This window comes from Aquarana catesbeiana, linkage group LG02 (assembly GCF_042186555.1).
Source record: "Aquarana catesbeiana isolate 2022-GZ linkage group LG02, ASM4218655v1, whole genome shotgun sequence".
Classification (NCBI taxonomy): domain Eukaryota; kingdom Metazoa; phylum Chordata; class Amphibia; order Anura; family Ranidae; genus Aquarana; species Aquarana catesbeiana.
In genome coordinates, this window is record NC_133325.1 from 158899844 (window position 1) to 158924043 (window position 24200).

Genomic DNA, 24200 nt, shown 5'->3' on the forward strand with positions numbered 1-24200 from the left:
AAGAGCTCAGGCGGGTGATGTGTGTGCCCAGCGGCGCTGTAAATAAGGTATTTTCCACAATAAAGTTACACAAGGAGACGCACTCCACATTATATAATCTTTTTGCCGAACGGATAACGTGATTCTGCAAGGACTTTAACCATATCCATACCGGGCCTATTCTGGAAATCCTCTCCTACATGTAAAAATCATCATTTTTTTGCTAGAAAATTACTCAGAACCCCCAAACATTATATATTTTTTAGCAGACACCCTAGGGAATAAAATGGCAGTTGTTGCAACTTTTTATCTCGCACGGTATTTACGCAACAATTTTTCAAACGCATTTTTTTTTTTTTTAAACTGTTTCATGATTTAAAAACTAAAAAACAGTAAAGTTAGCCCAATTTTTTTGTATAATGTGAAAAGATGATGTTACGTCGAGTAAATAGATGGAGGACCGCAGTAACCGAGTAACTGGAGGACCACAGGTTGAGCTTTACATTATCCCTTTTCTTTCTGTATATGGATGGTAGCACTGTAATTATTCAGCTTGTCTGCAGAGAAACATAAGCAGGAGGAGCTTCCAGTCCTCTGCTGTTGGTCAAATGCTAAAAAACAAAAAGCAAAAAAAAACAGCCTTTGGAATTCAGAGAAATAACAAATACCAATAAACAGATTTAAATAGTCATACAAATATATATTTGAAATCAAATCTTTATAATTTTTTTGCAATAACATGGTATGGGTGGATTTCTGCCAGTCACAGGCTGTGTATAAATCCTTCCAGCCTGTGTCTTAGAATAACAGGCAGGTGAAGTCTCCATCAATCAAGATGTAATATCCCACCCCCATTGTGTTTAGCTGGTTAGTGGGCATGGAGGAGGAGGGAGGGAGTGGGCTGTCATTTACCACTGTGTATACATCCAAATATTTGACTTTATAGTCACATGGGCTGCTCAGATGTAGTAGGGAGGAAATGCCTAGGTTATACATACGCTGAAATCTAAGCATGTGCACCAGTTGCCAACACTGTTCTGCAAAATCTCCAACAGCGGTAGGGACATGGACCAAAGGGGGAGACAGAGAACAGCAGGATCAACCAGGATTTTTTTACAGATTACAGAAAACGAATCATATAATGACTGAGTCTGAACAGCATGTAATACAACATTTATTATTAGTTTTTAATGGTGTGGGTTTATTGACACTTTAAGAAAAAACAATGAAGTATATGAATTTATTTTACAGCGTATCCAATAATATGAGGACTGTTAAGTTTCAAAGCTGTAGGAGCATATATATGGCGCAGGTTGAGCTCTGAGAATTTGGCATCTTCCAGATCCTTCCATGTGGTCTTCCGCATGTTGCAGCCATCGAAAATCAGTTTCCAGGTTGGATTCAGGACCTTCTGGAAAAAACTTGTCCAGCTGGACTCATCTGTGGAGGCCACATGTTCAATGAAGTAGAGAGCTCCACCCTTGAAAATAAGAGGAAAACCTAAATTTACATATGCAGTTGCTTTAGCTTTTGGAATCATACTATATTACATTCTTGACACTGATACACATTATATAGTAGTACATTTTGGATTAAAAAGGGAAACAGAATCTAAATACTAATGTATTTACATATTATTGCATAATGTCAGTGCCCCATAAGGGCTGGTTCATACCTGGAATTGCACAGACTACCAGAGTCACAAAGGTCACACTTGAGACTGGTGCTGGAGTTCCGCTATTGTGGGGGGCCCAGAGCCGGAGCCAGCTTAGATATCTGTGCGGAATCCCGGGGGCCAGGTTCAAGTTCTGGCATTGAGCTCTGGTAACTAGCCTGGCAGGGGTGCACTAGCGTGAGCACCTGGGACTCCTGCCCTGCATCCCTTGCAGGGTGCCCAGGGTCCCACACATGGCAGTCGCCCCTCTGTAGCAGCCAGCATCTCTCCATACCGAATACCTGCACACATAATAGTGGAGCTCACAGAAGCTGCCCATTCCTCCTTTGCGCCAATCTTATAGTGTACACAGTCAGGAGGAGGAGTCGGGGAGAAGGGACATTGCACTGATAATCTGAGGTCTATTACCAGGAGGGTGGGGGGCGCAGGTAAGAAGGATATACACCTGGGGGAGTGATAGGGGTATGTGCTGGTGAGGGTACTTTGGGAGGGGAGAGGACTTATGCTGGGGGGGCAGATTTGAAATCCCCCCACCTCACCTTCTAGCACAAGTCATCTCCCCTCCCAAAGCACCCCCCAGCACATATCCTATTACCTTCTCAAAAGAAAGAGATGCTGCCCGCCACAAAGGGGGCAATGGTGGCATCTGGCACCCCATAAAGGATTTAGGGTAAGTGCCCCGGATGCCCACTCTGGTGCACCCTTGTCAGACAAGTTACTGGAACCAAGTGCCAGAACTTGTTTTGGCACTGAGCTCCAGGACTCATCCGAGATTCAGGGGACATCGATTGGTGTGCGATCCTGTGCTAGTGGGGGATATTTGGGGGAAGAAGGATTTGTGCTGGAGGGGAATGGCCCCAGGACCAGAGAAAAGGGCCTGGCAATCAGTGGGGCTCTTTGTGGTTTCATGCACCAGGGCCCTGAAGGTTCCAGTTACGCCTTTTACAACCATGCAATGTAGTATCTGATCCGGTGCAGGCAAACGCAATATCAGTAACTTAATATTTTTATTATTGTAAATGCTCACACTCTACAGTGTGACTATCCTAACTTATTAGTGTTAGAATGGATTGCTGCTAGGGTATAAGGTGCAGTGTCCATTACAATATGCTATGTGTCAAACCCAGCACTGTCTAGAACTATGTGATTCCCTATACAAGGGCAATAATACACTCCAATTGAAACCTTATTCTTTCATAATTAAACTAAAAAAATCAAAATCAAAGGTGCAAATAATCAGTTCATAAATAAAGTGCAGATTTGTGCACTCTTCACAGTGCAAAAATCAAATAATCTTCTAAAGTGCAATCTGTGCTCCACATAATGTGCAGATAAGGGCAGTCAGGTGCTGTGCACCCCTCCTCATGTGCCCTCTCTCACCAACTCTCAATGCATATTGCACCTGTCAATGTAAAGGTGATCCTTATAATTCTCAGAATCCTGTGATGGATCCCCAGCAGATCTCCGTGCATCCAGCAGAAAAAATCTCTTATGCCGCGTACACACGATCGGTTTTGCTGTCGGAATAAACTCTGAAGGTTTCTCCGACGGAATTCCATTCAAGCGGTCTTGCCTACACATGGTCAACCCAAAGTCCGACCGTCCAGAACGCGGTGACTTACAGCGCGTACGACGGGACTAGAAATAGGAAGTTCAATAGCCAGTAGCCAATAGCTTCCATCTCGTACTTGCTTCAGAGCAAGCGTCGTTTTTGGTCCGTCGGAACAGCATACAGACGAGCGGTTTTCCAGATAGGAATTGGGTCCGTCGAAAATATTTTGAACATGTTCTATTTCTAGGTCTGTCAGAATTTTAGAAAAAAAAAGTCAGATGAGGCACACACACGAATAGACGGAATAGACGATGAAAAGCTTCCGTCTGACTTTTTCTCTTGAGCATTCCGCTCGTGTGTACGCGGCCTTAGTTGTAATGGTATGTAAGAAGAATCAGGAGCTATCCATAGCATAATTCCGTTTTATTTAAAATATTCTTTAACATGCACAAGTGAACTCTTGTTTAAAGCATATAATGCTGGCTTGGAACTCCGGGGCGTGTGCTCCAAGGACTGGATGTGACGTCACTGGAAGTTCCCACTTAATGTATTTCGCTTCTCCCCCGGAGCGTCTTCAGAGGTTGGGACCATTGGATCTTCAACAAGGGTGACTCCTCCTACTACTCCCGTTTGCCTGCTCAAACCACCCTATTGACACTTCTGCCCGTGTAGTTCGTGACTTCATGGTAAAGATTTGAGCATAGTTGCAACTGTTAGTTTGGCCCAGGGCAGGCCCATGGTCCCAGGCGGCATTTTAAGAGGGCGACAGCCAATATCGGCTGTCTCCAGAGATCTGCATGTGGGACTGTCACTGCTGTGAAAGGCTGCATCCAAAGAGTGTGCAGCCCCTGCTGCCTGTGAGACAGTTTCACACTGAGCAGATTGTTCTGCTTGTGTGATCTGCTCAGTGTGTGACACTGTCATGTAATGTAACTGAATGCAGAGAGAGACCAGCTGTCAAAATTGAACGTTGACGTTGGGGGTGGGCGGACCCGGGACCCAGCAGCTAACAAACACCAGCCAATGGGATGGGATCTAGGCGGGCCGCTACATGTATGTGGCCCTGCCCTTTCTTAAGTAGCCCAATCATTGGCTGGTGTTTGATAGCTGCTGGGTTCCGCCCACCCCCAACATCACCGCTGAATTTTGACAGCTGGTCTCTCTCTGCATGAAGTTACATTACATGTCAGTGTCACACACAGTTTCACTAAGCGTCAATATCGGCTCAGTGTGAAACTCTCTCTCCTCTGTCAGTGCCAATCAATGCCACCTGTCAATGCCACCTGTGAGTGCTAATCAGTGCCACCTGCCAGTGCCAATCAGTGCCACCTGTCAGTGCCAGTGTTTCCAATCAGTGCCACCTGTCAGTGCCATTCAGTGCTTCCAATCAGTGCCACCTGTCAGTGCCGCCTAATATCAGTGCCAACCAATGCACCTATCAGTGCCAGTGTTTCCAATCAGTGCCACCTACCAGTGACAATCAGTGCTGCCAGTCATTGCCAGTGCTTCCAATCAGTGCCACCTATCAGCGCCCATCAGTGCTAACTATCAGTGCTGCCTCTCACCACCCATCAGTGCTATCAATTAGTGCCCATCAGTGCTGCCAATCAGTGCCACTAAATGCTGCAAATCAATGCTGTCTATCAGTTCCAACCAGTGCTGCCTATTCGTGCCAATCAGTGCCACCTATCAGTGCCACCTATCAGTGCCAATCAGGGCCCATCAGTGCTGCCTATCAGTGCCACCTATCAGTGCCAGTCAGGGCCCATCAGTGCTGTCTATCAGTGCTTTCTATTAGTGCCAAGCAGTGCCACCTATCAGTGCCAATCATTGCTGCCTGTCAGTGCACTGAGTACATGTATGGGGCGATGAACTCAGCAGCCAGGCACATTGTCCATGGGGGGCTGGCCTGGTGGGGCACAACTGAAATCTGTTGATGTTTATTAATGCCACATGCCGATCTTTAGTATAATAGGTAATCACCACACTACTATTCACAATAATCTACTGGAGGTAAAAAAAAAAAAGTGTCAGTAAAAGGCCTGCCGCTAAGCACTGTTACATGTTCCCACACCACCAAAAAAACAAAAAAAAAGTGCAGCACTAATTTACTGATCAATAACAATAATGATGGAATCCTCTAATGTATGAAAATCTGAATAAACTTGAATATTACCACAATGCTGGTCTCTGATACGCAACTTCACATATAATACACATCAAACTGAATATCAGACATACTGTATAATATGAAACTTAGCAGGGATGGCGGAAACCCCTCCTATAGATATTGGCTATAAAAAAATGTCTTCATCAGTTTAGGCCAATATGTATTCTGCTACATATTTTTGGTTAAAAAAAAAAAAAAAAAAATCGCAGCAAGTGTATATCGATTGGTTTGCGTAAAAGTTACAGCATCTACAAAATAGGGAATAGATTATTTACATTTTTAATCTGATTTTCTGATAAATTAAATTTTAGTTATCATTATATAAAATAATGAATGTGGGGGCCTTTTTGGCAGGCGTGATTTTTTTTTTTTTTTTGGGGGCGGGGGGCAGCATTTCATTCTTGGGCCCAGGCAGCACAGTGTCTTGGGCCGGCAGTTAGTATTATACCCCTATGTCATTACATTCATGGTAGCTTTATGCTCCGGCAGAAAAAAAAACATGTTATATAACATAATAAAGCCAGTAAAACAAGTTAAGATTAGGATGTGTAAGTCAAAAAACTCATAATTGAATATTTTACTTGGCAATCATATATTCATATTGCTTTTACATGTGCATGTTATATTCCCCCTAATTTGCCCATGTTTCTACCTTTATAGCCACATTATGAGAACACCTACCCACCTAAAAACTAAATTGTTTGTAAACCCGATCCTCTGCTCCTGTTCTCCTGGCCACTCTTCCCCACTGAGTGCCCACCATAGCAATCCGCTTGCTATGGGGGCACTCGTGTGGGCTCCCTTCTGGCCCAACTCTGTGTGTCCATAAGACACAGAGGGGGTCATTTACTATAGCGCGGATAAATTATCTGGCAGTCCCAGAAAATAGCGCCCAATTAAGGCCAATTAAGACTTCAACTCTCAGAAACTGGGCACTAATGCAGATGGAAAGCAGCACTATTGCCGGCAGACATGCCTGTAAAATCCAAAGTTCTCACTGAAGGCTTATATGCAAGTTCTTCGGAATAAAAAGTGTATGGGGACCTGGGTCCTGCCCCAGGGGACATGTATCAGTTGCAAAAAATGTTTTTAATACGGCCGTTCTTTCAGGAGCAGTGATTTTAATAATGCTTAAAGTGAAACAATAAAAATTAAAAATTCCTTTAAATATCGTGCCTGGGGGTGTCCTTAGTATGCCTGTAAATTAGCGCATCTTTCCGGTGTTTATTACTGTACCGCAGCAAAATGACATTTCTAAAGGAAAAAATGTCATTTAAAATTGCTCGCGGCTGTAATGAATTGCTGGTTCCCGGCAATATAGAGTAAAAATCAAAGAAAAAAAATGGCATAGGTTCCCACCAGTCCATACCAGGTCCTTCGAGTCTGGTATGGATATTAGGGGAAATCCACGCCAAAATTTTAAATAAAAATGGCGTAGGGGTCCCCCCCAAAATTCATACTAGACCCTTATCCGAGCACACAACCTGGCAGGTCAGGAAAGGGGGGGGTTGAGCGGCGAGCACCCCCCTCCTGAGACATACCAGGCCACATGCCTTCAACTTGGGGAGGGTGTTTTGGTCCCCCCAAGGTCCCCCATGATGGTCCCCCATGATGATGGGGACAAGGGCCTCATCCGCTTATCGGAACATGGAAGCCCCCTTTGACAAGGGGGCCCCCAGATCCTGCCCCCCCCATGTGTGAATGGGTATGGGGTACATTGCACCCCTACACATTCACCAAAAAAGTAGTGAAATGTGACAAAAGACAATAGCCAGTTTTGAACAATTCTTTTATTAAAAATGTCTTCTTCTTTCCCTCGCTTATTCCTCCATCTTCCTCCAGTCTTCCTTCGGTTTTCTCCTTCTTCCTCCAGATGCTTCTTCCCCTGCTTCTTCCTCCATCCTCCTCTGCTTCTTGCTCCAGTCTTCTCCATCTTCCTCCGGCTTCTTCTTCCCGTTTCGTCTGCCAGTCTTTCTCCTCTGCCGTTACCGCTGAGAATTCAAAAAACAAACCTCCTCTGATGCTGCACATGACATCACTCCGAGACCCTGCCCCTTGTGACTTCACCGCCTGGGGCATGATGGGTCAGTGATGTTACAAGGGGGCAGGGTCTCCTGCTGACATCATCCAGCGGGCACGCCCCATAGTTATATATGAAATATGCGCTATGAAAGCGGACAGATCGGCTAGCCGCAGCGTCGGAGGGGGATCGTTGCTTTCATATTTAGCGGGTTGGTGGTGGGAGCGGCAGAGGAGAAAGACTGGAGGATGAATTGGGAGAAGAATAAGCCAGAGGAAGATGTAGAAGACCGGAGGAAGAAGTGGAGGGAAATGGAGGAGGAAGGAGAAAATTGAAGAAAGACCGGAGAAAGATGGAGGAAGAAGAAGACATTTTTAATAAAGGAATTGTAAAAAACCGGCTACTGTCTTTAGTCACATTTCACTGCTTTTTTTAGGTGAATGGGTAGGGGTACGGTGTACCCCTACCCATTCACATGGGGGGGACAGGATCTGGGGGCCCTCTTATTAAAGGGGGCTCCCGGATTCCGATAAGCCCCCCGCCCGCAGACCATATACAAACTGCTGGGAGTGTCAGTAGAAAGCTAATGACACACTCAAATTAGTTCACATATCGCAGAGCGAACTGCAAATTCAGACAACACCCATGTGATCCAATTCTGCTGCTGACCAAAAAAAGGTCCTGTGCGAGTTTGGTCAGAATGCGATGCAAATTCAACGACACAATCTGTATGGCTGAGTTTGCATCACATAGACATCGCATGTGATTTGCAGTGCGGGTCAAATCACATCCGATGTCGGACAGCACAGCAGTGTGAACCAGCCCTGAGGCCCCTTTCACACTTCTGCGACTTGTCCTGCGACTCCTGCGTCCATAGACCTCAAGATTACACTGGCATTGCTTCAAATCACATCAAATTTGCGGCAAAAAAGCGCTGCAAAATTGCGGGACTTTCAGGTCGCACAAGTGTGAAAGGGGCCTTATGGACCTCAAGTTTTATGAAAAGTCGGCCAAGTGTGAAAAGAACCTAATGAGATTCATTGATAACACCTGTGAATTAGGCCCTATTTGCACTTGTGCGACCAATGCCTGTGTAATCTTGCGGTATATGGGCCTCAAGTCCCATCAAAGTCAAACCAAAGTAGTGCAGAGACGAATTTGACCCACTTGCAGAATGCACAAGTGAGAATAGTGCCTAATTCAAAGGTATTATCCATAAATCTCATTCACACTGCTGCGACCTGACAGTCACACTATTTTACTGCTGCAACTTGGCCCCAACTTCTGGGAATGCCTGTGTAATATTGCGCCCTATGTACCTGAAGTCACATGAAAGTCACATCAAAGTAGTACAGGGACTACTTTGAAGTTGTTGCAACTTGAAGTAGCACAGATATGAATGGTTATCATTGAGAATCATGTGGTACAACTTATCATGCAACTCAGAGGTCCAAATTTGCTGGAAAAGTCACCCAACTGTGAAACAAGTCATATATATTTTAATAGAAAGGAACTCTCATTTATATTTGCATAGTCCTTACTGATTTACATCAGCAGAATAAATGCAGAAATGTGTGCATGTGGGCCAGAAGCAAATGTGTAGTGATGCCAAACAAATCAATGAACCCCACCCGCACCAAATCGAACTAGCACATCCACCCCCACATTGAGTAAGCACAAGTACATATCTTACACTTACTCGGCAAATGAGCAGCACCTCCTCTTTGCTAAAGAGGGACCTCACCATGTCCACCTAGATGGAGATGCTGACCAGCACAGGAACTTCCAAGTGATTACAATGACTCATTTCCGGGTCAGAAGGTGAAACCACGCTCTTTTGATCGCAGCTGCGAATATTTGATCACAACTACAATTTTTTTCTTTTAATTTATTTGCAGATGTGAGAATCTGTATTTCTACATATAATGAGATTTGAAGGTAACCTTAAGGGAGTTCGATAAGAAATGGTGTCCCTGGGACAGCAGCAGGTGAATTACAAAGACAAAGGCCAAGTTTGAGCTCTGGTTCACACTGACAGCGGGAGTAAACCGTGCGAGTTCAGCTGAACTCACACGATTTTATTCCCACATGTCAGTCCCGACTGCGGGGGGAATTTCAGAGACTTCTGTGTGGGTTTCTGCACTGATGTCAATAAAAATCACACCCCGAAGTCTCCAAAAAGTAGTACAGAAACTACTTTTGGAAATTGCGGCGCCACACCAATTAGAATGGTGCAATCTCCGCCAATTTGACATGTCAAATCGCATGACAAATTGCAGCAATGTGAACCAGGGCTGACACATACAACTATGAAAAACAAAAAAATAAAAAAAAAAATGGAGACCAAGCTCATCTAGAGGAACGTCCTATAGGGCAGGTCTCTGTGAGGTGGGTAGTGACCACGTCATCGAATACTAGACCTGTTAGTATAAACTTAGAAAAGAACCATTCCCTGTGTGTGGGCCAAAGGCCACTGGGTGGCGATCCTCTGAATACAAAAGCATATATATTCAAAAAAGATAGGGACAAAGGTCCCAAAAGGTATTCTTCAGAAAGGATGCAGAAAGTGTAAAGGACTAATTTAACTTTATTAATTGTACAAAAACAAATAGATACTTGCAAAAATACTTGTCTAAAATGAGGCAAAAATTCCCAAATCCCTCCTCCAGACACATTTAATTAAAATTAAGACAAGAAGGTCTTAATGGAACACCGGTGTCCATAGTAAATCCAGCCATACACATCAGTCACTGCAGATTGGCCTGGTAACTCAATAGAGACAAAAGTCACTGTGATATAGATGAGATTAGCCAGTATTATGATTATGTATGGGGAGTTCGTGTGTTCCGCTCAGCATGTAACTTTCACTCAAACTTGTAAAGCAGCAATGCATATGGATTTCAAAATTGCACAGATTGAGAAGCGCAGGCCATTGGTTGCTATGTAGGTATGGATCACAAGTGATTGATCAGGGATAACATTGATCAAAGAATGTTCAGCAGGTAACTTCCACTCAGACTTGTAAAGCAACAATTCATATGGTTTTCAAAATCGCACAGTTTGAAAAGCGCAGGTCATTGGTTGCTATGTAGATATAGATCACAATTGATTTATCAGGAATAACATTGATTAAAGAATGTTCATCAAATAACTTCCACTCAGACTTGTAAAGCAGCAATGCATATGGATTTCAAAATCACACAGATTGAAAAGCGCAGGTCATTGGTTGCTATGTGAGTATGGATCACAATTGATTAATCAGGGATAGCATCAGTCAAAGGATGTTCAACAAGTAACTTCCACTCAAACTTATAAAGCAGCAATGCATATGGATTTCAAAATCGCATAGTTGAAAAACGCAGGTCATTGGTTGCTATGTAGGTATGGATCACAATTGATTAAGGAGTGATAACATTGGTCAAAGGAAACAGTAACGGTATTAAAGTAGGGGGTTAACGCAATACAGCTCACCGTTCTGATGTCTTGATCTGTATGTCTGTATCCCCTATATTCATACAAATGGACCAGTCGCTCAGCGATAGAGACTCATAAGTTACCGGATATACTCAGTCATTGGAAATATTAGATGGATCTTCCTTCCATTTGAAAAGACAAAATGGGTAATAGTCCTTCACAGACCTTCCTTAGAGTTGCTCCCTGTTGAATAGTCCTAGTTTATCTTTCAAAGAGTCATATATATGATGCAGATGCTTGCCAAGTTGTCCTAATCACACCAACAAGTGGTTTAAGAGAAGGTTGCTGAGTGCTGGATGGTTAGTGCTAAGCCGAGATTTGGATGGGTGATCTGGGTTCGCCAGGTGGATGGACAGGTCGGTGTTCACATCACTGGAGACATGTGAGTATGGCTTACATGTTTCGCTTGTAACCCAAGCTTCTTCAGAGCATGCGCAGTCAGTAAGGGTGTATCCTTAAATGTCAGAGAGACTTAATTGATTAAGTGGATGTCAAAGTTAACACCTTATTCAGACTGCGATAAGTTAATATCCAGTCTCACCACATACATACAAAAGACTTTCACCCCGTGCATTCACCTATTGTCAAGAAATTAGGTACAGAGAATCCCCTCATGTAGTAGTTATTTTAGTCATGCCTTATAAGTACAGTTATAAGTTCCAATAGAAGGTATTATTGGTAAATACAAGTTCCACACACCCCTTCAGAGGGAAAAAGGTGTTTGTAAAGCAAGCCACTCAGATAATTTTGATTTGGAAGAGGTCAGTTGTTACTGCTCCAAGAAAACAGACAGGTTAAGCTCATTGTTTAACCCTGAAGGCTGCATGCTTCTCAAGTTAAATATCCACATCTTTTCCTTCTGGTACAGTATTTTATCGAAGTCACCTTTTCTTGGGGGCAAATTAAGTTTATAGATCCCTTTACACTTAAGGCCAGATGGTTTACCACCATGAAGTTTAAGAAAATGTAAAGATAATGGACTATCATCCTCCTTTTTAATTATGCTCTGTATATGCTCACCTATTCTTATTTTAAGCTGTCTCTTTGTTTTTCCTACACAATTTAAGCCACAAGGACAGGTGAGCATATAGATAATACGCTCCATAGAGCAGTTGATAAAGTTGTTTATTTTATATAAGTGTCAGTTTTGTCTACATATTTGCAAATATGGCATTTGCCACATGCAAACATGCCTTTCATTGGCAGAAGGTCAGTCAGCCAGTTATGTTTTTTTAGGTCTTTGGTATTCAGAGTGTACCAGCCTGTCTTTTTTTTTTTTTTTTTGAAAAATCTTTATTTAACAGCATTTTAGTAGAAAACTACATACATTTTAGAAATGCAAGATAAAACACATATAAAACTTGTCCAAATACCAGCTAGTGCAAATAAGTATATCGGACCCACGGTGGAGGCACAACCATTAATCTATAATAAACACCCTGAGTCAGGATGAACATGTGGCAGTATGCTGGCCTAAACCAGCCACAGCCCCATTCAAAGTGCTAAATGATCAGGAGAGCCAACGAGTGAGCACCTCCCTGCCAACGGTCCGAACAGAGGGGGGTAATATACCTCCAACAACCTTGTCCGTCCCGCCATACCCAGGAAGGGCACATTCCCCATACCCCCCACCAACCAGAGGCGGAAAATAAAAAGGACCACCCCGGTGTGGAGGGTCTGCACTCCCCTTTGCTGCCTGCCGCCACCTGTGTCCGAGTAGTGCAACATCTAGCGTCTTATGACAACAGCCTGGTAACTGGTAGCCAGTATGCAGTCAAAAAGGTAAAAATAGAAGGAAGAAAAAGAGAGGTTAAGGTTAGAATCAAGGGCGAACAGGTAGAAAAGGATGTGGGGGAGGGAAAAGGGTAGGAGGGAAGGGGGGAATGGTGTGAAGCATACCTCAGAGTCTGAGAAGGTCTTGTAGATCTGCGCCAAGCGAGTTCCGCTAAAGACAGGTTAACTTTATAGAAGGTCTCTTTGAAAAATGTCTATCAATGGGCCTTATTACTTTTGTCCAAGCGGGATCTCAGGGTTGGTTCTGCTAATTCTAATAGGGCCAGATCTAGGTTCGAGGGTATGAGATTCGGATCAAACATAAAGTCTCTCCACGGTCCCCATGTGACTTCAAAACGTTCCAACTTTCCTTTACAGGATGCTATCCAATGTTCAGCTTCTCTAATATCATTGATTTTTTTAATCCAGTCTTCCCTAGAAGGGACCCTGGATTGTTTCCAATAAATTGGGAGGAGGCGTCTAGCCGCATTTAAAAGGTGTGGTAGAACGCTTTTTCTGTATGCTAATCGGCCTCTGAGGGACATGCAGGAGGAAGTAGGCTGAACTCAAAGGAACATCTAAGTCTAAAATTTCTTTTATTAGAGATTTGATATCTGCCCAGTATGGTCTTATCAAAGGACACTCCCACCAAATGTGAAGGAGTGTACCTCTTTGTCCACATTTCCTCCAGCATTGATCCGATACCGAGGGGTAGATACGAGCTAAATCAGCTGGTACCCTGTACCAGCGTGACAAAAGCTTGTAATTTGTTTCTTGGGTTCTAGGTTCAATAGAGCTCGAGTGAGTGAGCTGATAGAGATGTGTTAGCTGGGACGTGGAGAAGTCAAGTTGTAGGTCTCTCTCCCATGCCCGTATATAGGTCGGTCTAAGATTGCCAGTAGTGACGCTTAATAAACGATACATTTCAGATACCAAATGTGGGATCGGGTCCTCCTCTACAAAAAGTTTTTCGAAGGGAGTAAGAGTGGAGATGTCTCTTATAGAATGTCCATGGATTTCAAAAAAGTGATGGAGCTGTCTATACTGCCAGAAGTTCATTTTGGAGCCCCTGTGTCTATTCTGTAGGGATTCGAAACTCATCAGCCTACCATTGCTCATCAATTTCCCGCAGCTGGCATTACCGTCATCCACCCAAGGGCCGAAAAAGGCCATTTGCTCACCTGGCATGAACCACCAGCCTGTCTTTTAGGTTTGGTGCCCTTTTGGCCGTGAGGAGTGGTCTATCACCCACAAAGTTACCAAGGATTGGAGCATCCGCTAAAATGTGCCAATGTTGGTTGAGAATATTTTTAATTTGATCCCATTGTGCTCCGTAACGGGTGATTATTCTTAGTGGAGTGGATTTCATATTTTTTTTGATGATTGTTTTGGCCTGTATTGTGGGTTTGTACTCTATTTTAAGTCAAAAGTTCACTCCTTGCTGTCTGGAAGGCTCTCTTTTTGGCTCTTCTGATAGAGGTATGTGAGTAGCCTCTGTCACGGAACCTTCCATATAGTTCCAGTGACTCGTTCTTGAAATTCTCCAAATCAGAACAGTTTTGCTTTATACGTAGAAACTGATCGACGGGAATTCCTTGTACTAGGGATTTTGGATGGTGACTAGAGTACAACAGAAGTGTTTTGGCCGCTGCTTCCTTCCTAAAAGTTTTCGTCTTAATTCTACCCTCCTCCGCATATATGGTAAGATCCAGAAACAGCAGTTTCGTCAGGTCATAGGAAAAGGTAAGTCGGATGTTACGGTCATTGTCGTTAAGTTCATCAATGAAGAGAATGAGATCTTGGGGTGTGCCCCCCATACCATAAACACATCATCGATGTACCTCAGCCACAAAAAACAGTGGCTGAGGTACATCGACGAGGAGTAAACGAGATCCCCCTCCCAGAGACCCAGGTGCAAACACGCATAGGAGGGGGCCCAGGGGTCTCCCATTGCCCTGCCTCTTATCTGTCGGTAGTTTATCCCCAAGTATTGAAAACAGTTATGTTCAAGCATGAATTGGAGGATATCCACAATAAATTCATTTTGTGGAGCAAGTAATGGAAATTTTGTTTCCAAAAAATGATAGACTGCCCTGAGTCCCCATTGATGTGGAATCAAAGTGTATAGTGACTCCACATCTATTCCCACCAATAGGGCCCCGGGCAGGAGAGTGAAGTTCTCCAGTTTCCGAGTTCAGCTGAACTCACACAATTTTATTCCCACATGTCAGTCCCGACTGCGGGGGGAATTTCAGAGACTTCTGTGTGGGTTTCTGCACTGATGTCAATAAAAATCGCACCCCGAAGTCTCCAAAAAGTAGTACAGAAACTACTTTTGGAAATTTTGGCACCACACCAATTAGAACGATGCAATAGCTGCCAATTTGACATGTCAAATCGCATGACAAATCGCACCAATGTGAACCAGGGCTGACACATACAACACTGCCTATCCACCAGCAATTAATTCATTACCTGCAATTCTCCACAGCTGTTTTATATAAGGATTAAACCTTCATCATTTACTTGCAGATGTGCTGAAGAGATTAGTTTTTTTGGTGAACAAATACATATAGAAATTATAAGGTATAAAAGATAGATATTGCCCTTCCCCAAAACTACCACCCCCAAAACTAATTAAAAAGAAGAAAGAAAAGAGAAAAAAAACACAACAAGCTTAATGTACTTTTATTTTGCCAGCAGAAACAAAATTATGTACATTCATTTACTTGCTTCAAAAAAAAATTCTACAGGATACATGGTGCTACACTTAGCAAAACAGTTAGCAATTGGGTTTTAAGGGCCCTGCTCATAGGAGCTTACAATCTAAAATTTGTTTAAACCTTATGCCCTGTACACACGGTCAAACATTGATCGGACATTCCGACAACAAAATCCATGGATTTTTTCCGACGGATGTTGGCTCAAACTTGTCTTGCATACACACGGTCACACAAAGTTGTCGGAAAATCCGATCATTCTGAACGCGGTGACTATAAACGGGGCAGTAGCCAATAGCTTTTGTTTCTTAATTTATTCTGAGCATGCGTGGCACTTTGTGCGTTGGATTTGTGTACACATGATGGGAATTTCCAACAACAGATTTTGTTGTCGGAAAATTTTATAGCAAGTTCTCAAACTTTGTGTGTGGGAAATTCCTATGGAAAATGTGTGTTGGAGCCTACACACGGTCAGAATTTCCGACAACAAGGTCCTATCACACATTTTCCATTGGAAAATCCGAATGTGTGTACAGGGCATTAGAGTGGACACAGCTTTACTTTCAGTGTACAACGGGTAACGTTTCATACTAGAATTCACCCACCAGCCCACATCATTTTTATCTGCAAGATTATAGAAACATACTTAACAGTCATTATTCTTACAAAGCATTCCAGCACAATATTAAAAAAGGCATATATTCAAAATATAACACCCACCACCAGTCCACAATCCACACATATACAGTATCTCACAAAAGTGAGTACACCCCTCACATTTTTGTAAATATTTTATTATATCTTTTCATGTGACAACACTGAAGAAATTACACTTTGCTACAATGTAAAGTAGTAAGTGTACAGCTTGTATAACAGTGTAAATTTGCTGTCCCCTCAAAATAACTCAACACACAGCCATTAATGTCTAAAATGCTGGCAACAAAAGTGAGTACACCCCTAAGTGAAAATGTCCAAATTGGGCCCAAAGTGTCAATATTTTGTTTGGCCACCATTATTTTCCAGCACTGCCTTAACCCTCTTGGGCTCGGAGTTCACCAGACCTTCACAGGTTGCCACTGGAGTCCTCTTCCACTCCTCCATGATGATATCACAGAGCTGGTGGATGTTAGAGACCTTGTGCTCCTCCACCTTCCGTTTGAGAATGCCCCACAGATGCTCAATAGGGTGAGGGTGGAGACATGCTTGGCCAGTCCATCACCTTTATCCTTAGCTTCTTTAGCAAGGCAGTGGTCATCTTGGAGGTGTGTTTGGGGTTGTTATGTTGGGATACTGCCCTGCGGCTCAGTCTCCAAAGGGAGGGATTATGCTCTGCTTCAGTATGTCACAGTACATGTTGGCATCCATGGTTCCCTCAATGAACTGTAGCTCCCCAGTGCCGGCAGCACTCATGCAGCCCCAGACCATGACACTCCCACCACCATGGTTGACTGTATGCAAGACACACTTGTCTTTGTACTCCTCACCTGGTTGCCGCCACACACGCTTGACACTATCTGAACCAAATAAGTTTATCTTGGTCTCTTTAGACCACAGGACATGGTTCCAGTAATCCATATCTTTAGTCTGCTTGTCTTTAGCAATCTGTTTGCGGGCGTTCTTGTGTATCATCTTTAGAAAAGGCTTCCTTCTGGGACGTGAGCCATGCAGACCAGTTAGATGCAGTGTGCGGCGTATGGTCTGAGCACTGACAGGCTGACCCCCCACCCCTTCAACCTCTGCAGCAATGCCGGCAGCACTCATACATCTATTTCACAAGGACAGCCTCTGGATATGCAGCTGAGCACGTGCACTCATCTCCTTCGGTCGACCATGGCGAGGCCTGTTCTGAGTGGAATCTGTCCTGTTAAACCACTGTATGGTCTTGGTCACCGTGCTGCAGCTCAGTTTCAGGGTCTTAGTAGTCTTCTTATAGCCTAGGCCATCTTTATGTAGAACAACAATTCTTTTTTTCAGATCCTGAGAGAGTTCTTTGCCATGGGGTGCCATGTTGAACTTCCTCTGACCAGTATGAGAGAGTGGGAGCAATAACACCAAATTTAACACACCTGCTCCCCATTCACACCTGAGACCTTGTAACACTAAGGAGTCACATGACACTGGGGGGGGGGGGGGGGGGGGGAATGGCTAATTTGGCCTAATTTGGACATTTTTCATTTTTTTGTTGCCAGCGGTTTAGACATTATTTGCTGTGTGTGGAGTTATTTTGAGGGGACAGCAAATTTACACTGTTATACAAGCTGTACAGTCACTACTTTACATTGTAGCAAAGTGTAGTTTCTTCAGTGTTGTCACATGAAAAGATATAATAAAATATTTAAAAAAAATGTGAGGGGTGTACTCACGTTTGTGAGATACTGTATATCTCATGTTTTGGGAAAACTTCTCAGAAGTGACTCATGCTGATAACAGAGGAACAAAGCACCAGAGAGAAATTACACTCAGAGCTTGGCGAGAGGTAAGTAAACACTTCAGATATATATGTGCTTTGCTCAGATTCCATGACTGAGGTTTACACAATGCCCATATCCAGATGCCAAGAACACTTGCGCCACTTATGAGTAGTGCTACTTTTATATCCCATTTTCTAATCTTAAAAGGTTGAGTGTTAAGTTATGGTGTCAAACATACTGACCAGTAGTACAGCTAATATTTTACATAATTACCTACAGGCTGAAGGGACGTGGGCAAAAAAAGAGCTGCACTGAAAGTGAAGTTATTTTAAAAAGGGAAACACATTAGGAATTAGAAAATAAATATATTTTAAGTGCATTTCTAGTGATTCTAATGTTAATAATCAGCAACTTGGTTGCAACATCAGGTACCTCTAAATGCTTGCAGTCACATCCTGCTCTATAGCACATTGGGAGCACTAGACTGAAACTCTGACTCCCCAACTATGCCTCCCACACTATGCACACCATTACACGTGTAACTGCTGACATCTGCTGCTCCATAGGAGTGAATGAAGGGTCCAATCAGGTCCGCCTGAAAAACTGAAACTTGAGCATCCACCTGTAATCTACAGGAATTGTCCTAATTGAAGGAATCTTTTGATACAAAATGTAGTCTAAAGGTCAAGTGATTTGATTTTTTTTTTCAATTTGAAAGGTTTCTGTCCTTGTGAGAAGTGGACTGTTTGTAAAGAACAGGACTAAGTTGCAGAAAGTCACTAATTTTACATGACTGACAACTGGTAAGGATTATTTGATTATTTTGTTACATGTTATTCATGCTTTGTTCCCTCTTTCATAGTCTGTGTGGTCTGCAATATGTTGGTCAGACCAAGCGGACAAGGCAGATACACTTGAGAGAACATGTTGATAACATTAAAAATGGGTTGAGATCTGAGTTCTCAGGCTACTCGTTCCTCCAAGGAGAAGGGGAATCAGGTGGCAGCAGATGCGGAGGCCAAGCTGGAAAAGTACGCGCATTCCTCTACCTCATCTCCAATTAAAAGTGCCCAACATCAACAAGAGAAATCTCAGACGGGTGGATCAGGGGACAGAAAGAGCACTGGTAAACTGTCAGTGGCAATGCGCACTACTACAAAAACTGTGAGTAACAAAAGCCTGGTGGGGGAACCCCCGGGAAATGCTACTGAAACTGTCTCTGAAGCGTATACACCAACGGTAGCCGAACCCACACTGAAAGATGTTTTTTGTGCAGTTAACTTATGCAAAGGTTCACTGAATGATCTGTGTGACCAGTTAAGGGGGTTAAAAGAAGAACTAGAGGACGACCTAACCCCAATGAAGTTAGAGGTCAAAGCATTGCAAACACAGATGGGCCTATATAAAGCTAAAATGGAGGAAACCGAGAATAGGTCACGTAGGAACAACGTGAGGGTGGTGGGCCTCCCTGAGCGGTGTGAGGGTCCCCACCCCGAGGAGTTCCTGGAGACATGGCTCAAAGGAACATTTGGGACTGAAACCTTCTTGCATCTTTTTGCAATCGAAAGAGCTCACAGGGTTCCATCTAGATATCCCCCATCAGGGGGCTAGCCAGGCCTATAATCATGAAAATCCTCAATTTTAAAGATAAGGCGATATTGATGCGAAAGGCCAGAGAGCTGGGAGACATCTTGTACAATGGAGCTAGAATCTCACTATACCCTGACTACTCTCCAGACCTGCAGAAACGAAGGGCTGATTTCAAGGACATCAAACGTAGCTTGCGGAATCACACAGTTGTATACGCTTTGCTGTACCCAGCACGCCTATGCATATCTGCATTAGGGGCAACCCATTTTTTTGAGAATTTAAATAACACTGCAACTAGTGTATCAGGTAGCGGCGTTATGCCCTGCCCTATGCCCATATGCCCTGTACAGCGGTTTCTATTATTAAAAACGGACTTTATTTACTACACTATTGGAGGCTGTCTCTTTTGTCTTTTCTATACATCTGGAACCGGAGATGAACCTGATCGATCTTGATGATTGACATCCACTGATCCGAGGACTCATCGGTCCCCATCATCCACCACCATTTGGAGCACTAAGGCACTTACCTATGCCTTTAGAGGTAAGGGCTCTGTGAGCACATTATCTACAGATGTCACCTTTTGCTGCCTACATTATCCACCCTATGTTTGGAGCACTTTCATCTATATCCAGTCCCAACACTATTGGATCTACCTATTGACTGACTATATTTAATATCGATTGATCTATTACACCAATCCCTTTTTTACTCTTTGGATATTCAGCATTGTTCACCCACTTCATTTTAAGGAGTTTTTTGCAATTGAATGCTAGTTGCAGTGTTATTTAAATTCTCACTTTTTTGTTGTGCGCAAAATCACTTTATTGATTTTCTGTATTGGTCGTTTTATGTACACCTATATTTTGCAGCACTTCACACAGTACACACTTTTAGCACACATTTTCAGCACACATTTTTAGTAGTGCAGAGGTTTATTTATATTGTAACCCATTTTTTTTACACTGCTGCAGGGGCATCAAAGTGGCTTGAAGACAACAAAAAGAATCTGTAGAGCTATGGACTGTAGCAATTGGTTAATTCTGTGTTTAGTTTTGAAACTTCTTCTTCTCCACTTTTCTCTTCTTTTCTCCCTTTTTCTTTTTTTCTCTTTCCCCAGGTCTGGGGATGACTATTGTGAGGGAGGAGGGAGGGGAATAAGGGGAAATTAAGCGGCGGATGGCATGGGGGGGAGGCCTGGTAGTTGAGAGTCACTGATGAAAGATGCGGGATCACTGGTTATGTATGTTTTGGGTGTACTTTTGATTTTTTTTAATTGGGTTACTGGAGGGGGGGAGGGGGGGGGACTGATGGGTAAATACAAGGTAATTGGATCATAGTTACGCAAGGATAGGGTGTATGTGTATTTGTTTGAGTGGTTGGGAGGGAGGGAAACGGTCACAAGTAATGCCCCTAAGGCGAGCCTAGTTAGGCGGGTAAGGATAGAAGGGGATCTCGAAATAAGCACCAGAGTTGGGTGGCATACAAATTAAAAAAAGGGGGAGGGGGAGGGTCTTAGGGAGGAGTAGGGTCAGACTAGGAGGAGTCTATACGACACAACCACTAAAGGGAAGGGGTTCTATAAGAATAAAGTACACATGCACACGTTGTTTGCACACAATTAGAAGTAGTACAGAAGGAGAGTGTTGGTCATGGGGACCTCTCTTTCGTTCTGTCTTCCTTTTTGACACACTTACTATTAAGACGGTAATTTTGGGAGACACACATGCACATATGAACAATTTTTTAATTCTGTTTAATTATTGGTTCTTTTTTTACCTAGATGTTGTTTAAAACACTAAACAAAGGATTCTTGGAATATTAGGGGCATGGGCGATCCTATCAAAAGGGCAACTGTGTTTTCAGTTTTGGAGACCTATGGTATCGAACTGATATGCCTGCAGGAAACCCACCTCACCAATGATACTAAATTATTAATTCGGAGCAATAAATTTCAGGCACAGTACCATTTAATTTACTCCTCCTATTCTAGGGGGGTGAGTGTATTGGTGGGGAGAAGGGTATTATTTTCCTGCAGGGATGTCAGGATAGACCAATTGGGGTGTTATGTTTTTTTGAGTTGTTTGATAGAAAACAAACCCTTTGTGATAGCAAATGTCTATATCCCCCCCCCTCTCCCGGTCAAAACTGAGATTTTGCTTGCTTTATTAAAGTTTGTGAGTTTGTGGAGGATAAGGCAGATATCCCGATCATAGCAGTAGGGGACTTCAATGCAGTTCTTGATAGCAGCTTAGGTTTCTGCCAGTGTCCCGACCAGAAAGGGTATCAGAGGGGCGTTTAGGCCAATTCCTTGGGGAGATGGGATGGCGCGATCTGTGGAGATCTCATAACCCAAATACCCGGCAGTATTCCTGCTACTCAGGGTCATATTCTACCCTTTCACGTATAGATATGGCAATGGGTAACAGTGAAGCTCTGCAATTAACAAAAAAAATAGAGTACTTACCAAGAGAAATATCAGACCACTCTCCCCTAACATTAACTATAAACTTAAGAGATAGATATTATCAAAAAATGTGGACAATAAATCCATTGTGGTTGGACCTGATGGGGAGCCCAGTAGAAATAGCCCTTAGAGTAAAAGAATTTGTAGCACTTAACTCTGGCACTGCATCAGTGGGGGTAGTGTGGGACACCTTAAAACTCTTTCTTAGGGGGTTATTACACCAGCAGGTGGTAAAAATAAAGAACAAGTCAAGGGAACTGGAGGCTAGGGCTTGAAAAGAAGTGATGGAATCGGAAGCACAGTATGTGACAGACCCAACCCCAGAGAAACATGAAATATGGCTCAAGAGGCAGCAAGAGTATAAAGAAGTAATTAATAGAAAAACCGAGAACAAGAGGCTCTTTCAGAGACAAAATTACTTTGGAGAAGGGGAAAAGACAGGTCGTATGCTTGCACTTTTAGTTAAGTCCAACACATCCCCTCCAGCTATCTCCTCAATTAGGACCACATCCGGAGAGATTACATCTGAACCCGCGGCAGTCTTGGAGGCTTTTTCTACATTTTATAGGGACCTGTACAGGTCGGGCCAGCATTCAGACAGGCGCGACATGGATAGGTTCCTGGAGGGAGTTGACTTACTTGTACTTTCGGAGGTAGAAAGGAGAGAGATGGAGTCCCCTCTGACCTTAGAGGAGCTGCAAAGAGCAGTTGCGGAGCTGTCTGGTAAGAAATCCCCGGGCCCAGACGGGTTACCACTGGAGATTTATAAGCAATACGGAGAGGTCCTGCTACCAGAGCTCCTAGAGGTGTTGGAGTGGGCGGCAAAGGAGGGTAGGCTGCCCTCTTCAATGACAGAGGCTAATATAGTAGTAATACCGAAGGAAGGTAAGGACCAATTGGAAGTTTCCTCCTATAGGCCTATATCACTATTGTGCTCCGATGTTAAAATCATTGCAAGAGCACTGGCATCTAGATTAAATAAATGTATCGCAAAACTTGTGCATTTGGACCAGTCGGGTTCATTCCTGGTCGGTCCACTAGCACAAATATCAGAAGGGCGTATTTGAACCTCCAGGTGCCAACAGAAAATAAGGGTTCCAGAGCTATCTTGTCCCTGGACACAGCCAAGGCCTTTGATAGCCTTGAGTGGGAGTACCTCTGGTGGTCACTGGAGAGGTTCGGATTTGGCCCAGCATTTATCAGATGGTTGAAATTGCTATACAATTGCCCAAGCGCTAGGCTCAAAATAAACAACGGTTACTCGGAGCGTTTCTTGCTTGAGAGGGGGACAAGACAGGGGTGCCCTCTGTCCCCCCTCTTATTCGCTCTAGTCATGGAGCCTTTAGCGGAAGCGGTGAGGGCATCGGCTGAGCTACAGGGATTTCAGAGGAAATGGGGTGAAGAAAGGATAGCGCTATATGCAGATGATGTTTTATTTTTCCTGGGAGACACAGGATCCTCCTTGGAAAAAGTGATGCACATAGCTGAGGAATTTGGCAACTTCTCAGGCTTATCTATTAACTGGGAGAAATCGTCCCTCTTGCCAGTTGACCCATTGGATGACTCTACTTCGGTGGGAATCTCCCAGTTACAGATTACAGAGAAGATGAAATATCTTGGCATAGTGCTGTCTAAAGACCCTAACTTGTTTATCGAGGATAATTTAGCCCCTTTACTACTGAAATTCAAGAAAAAATGTGATATTTGGAGCAGACTACCCCTGTCCGTGGCGGGACGGGCTAATCTGGCCAAAATTATATGGTTGCCGCAGCTGTTGTATTTATTCCACCACTCCCCGACTTGGATCGGAGAGAAGTGGTTCCAAAAAATCCAAGCTCTCTTCAGGGAGCTAATATGGAAAAAAGGACAGGCCAGGATCGCCCTGCAAATGCTGCAGCGCCCTGACACAGAGGGGGGATTGGGCGTTCCTTATCCGTTCGGTTATTATTTGGCAGCCCAGCTACAACAGTTGGGGGGGAAGCGCCAGTGGGGGAGGAGGAAATAATAACGCCAAAAATATGTTACAGGGGAACCCGCATAATTCATTAGTTGAGGCACTAGAGGCAGGCTCATGGCCAGAGGAGATCCCGACACTTAAGATGATTATTAAAGTTTGGCAGACAGTTAGAAAAATCATGGGGTATAATGGAATCTCAGAATATTCACCAATCTGGAATAACAAATATCTACATGAATTACTAACCATAGACAAAAACAAGCTATGGGAAAGATCAATGCTCCCCGCTGAGACCACCGCCTGTGGCAGGGAATTCCACATCCTTGCCGCTCTTACAGTAAAGAACCCTCTACGTAGTTTAAGATTAAACCTCTTTTCTTCTAATTTTAATGAGTGGCCACGAGTCTTGGTA

The 24200-nt window shown here is 43.6% G+C and overlaps 1 protein-coding gene across 1 annotated transcript in view; it reads right to left on the reverse strand.

Moving 5' to 3' along the window:
• Positions 1–1180: 1180 nt before the first annotated feature.
• The window catches only part of LOC141127351 (thiol S-methyltransferase TMT1A-like), a 49957-nt gene continuing 26937 nt past the window's right edge, over positions 1181–24200 (reverse strand). The window contains exon 2 of the mRNA XM_073613691.1: positions 1181–1459. Within this exon, the coding sequence (XP_073469792.1) occupies positions 1220–1459 (240 nt within the window). The 3' untranslated portion in view covers positions 1181–1219. The remainder of the gene's footprint in view (positions 1460–24200) is intronic.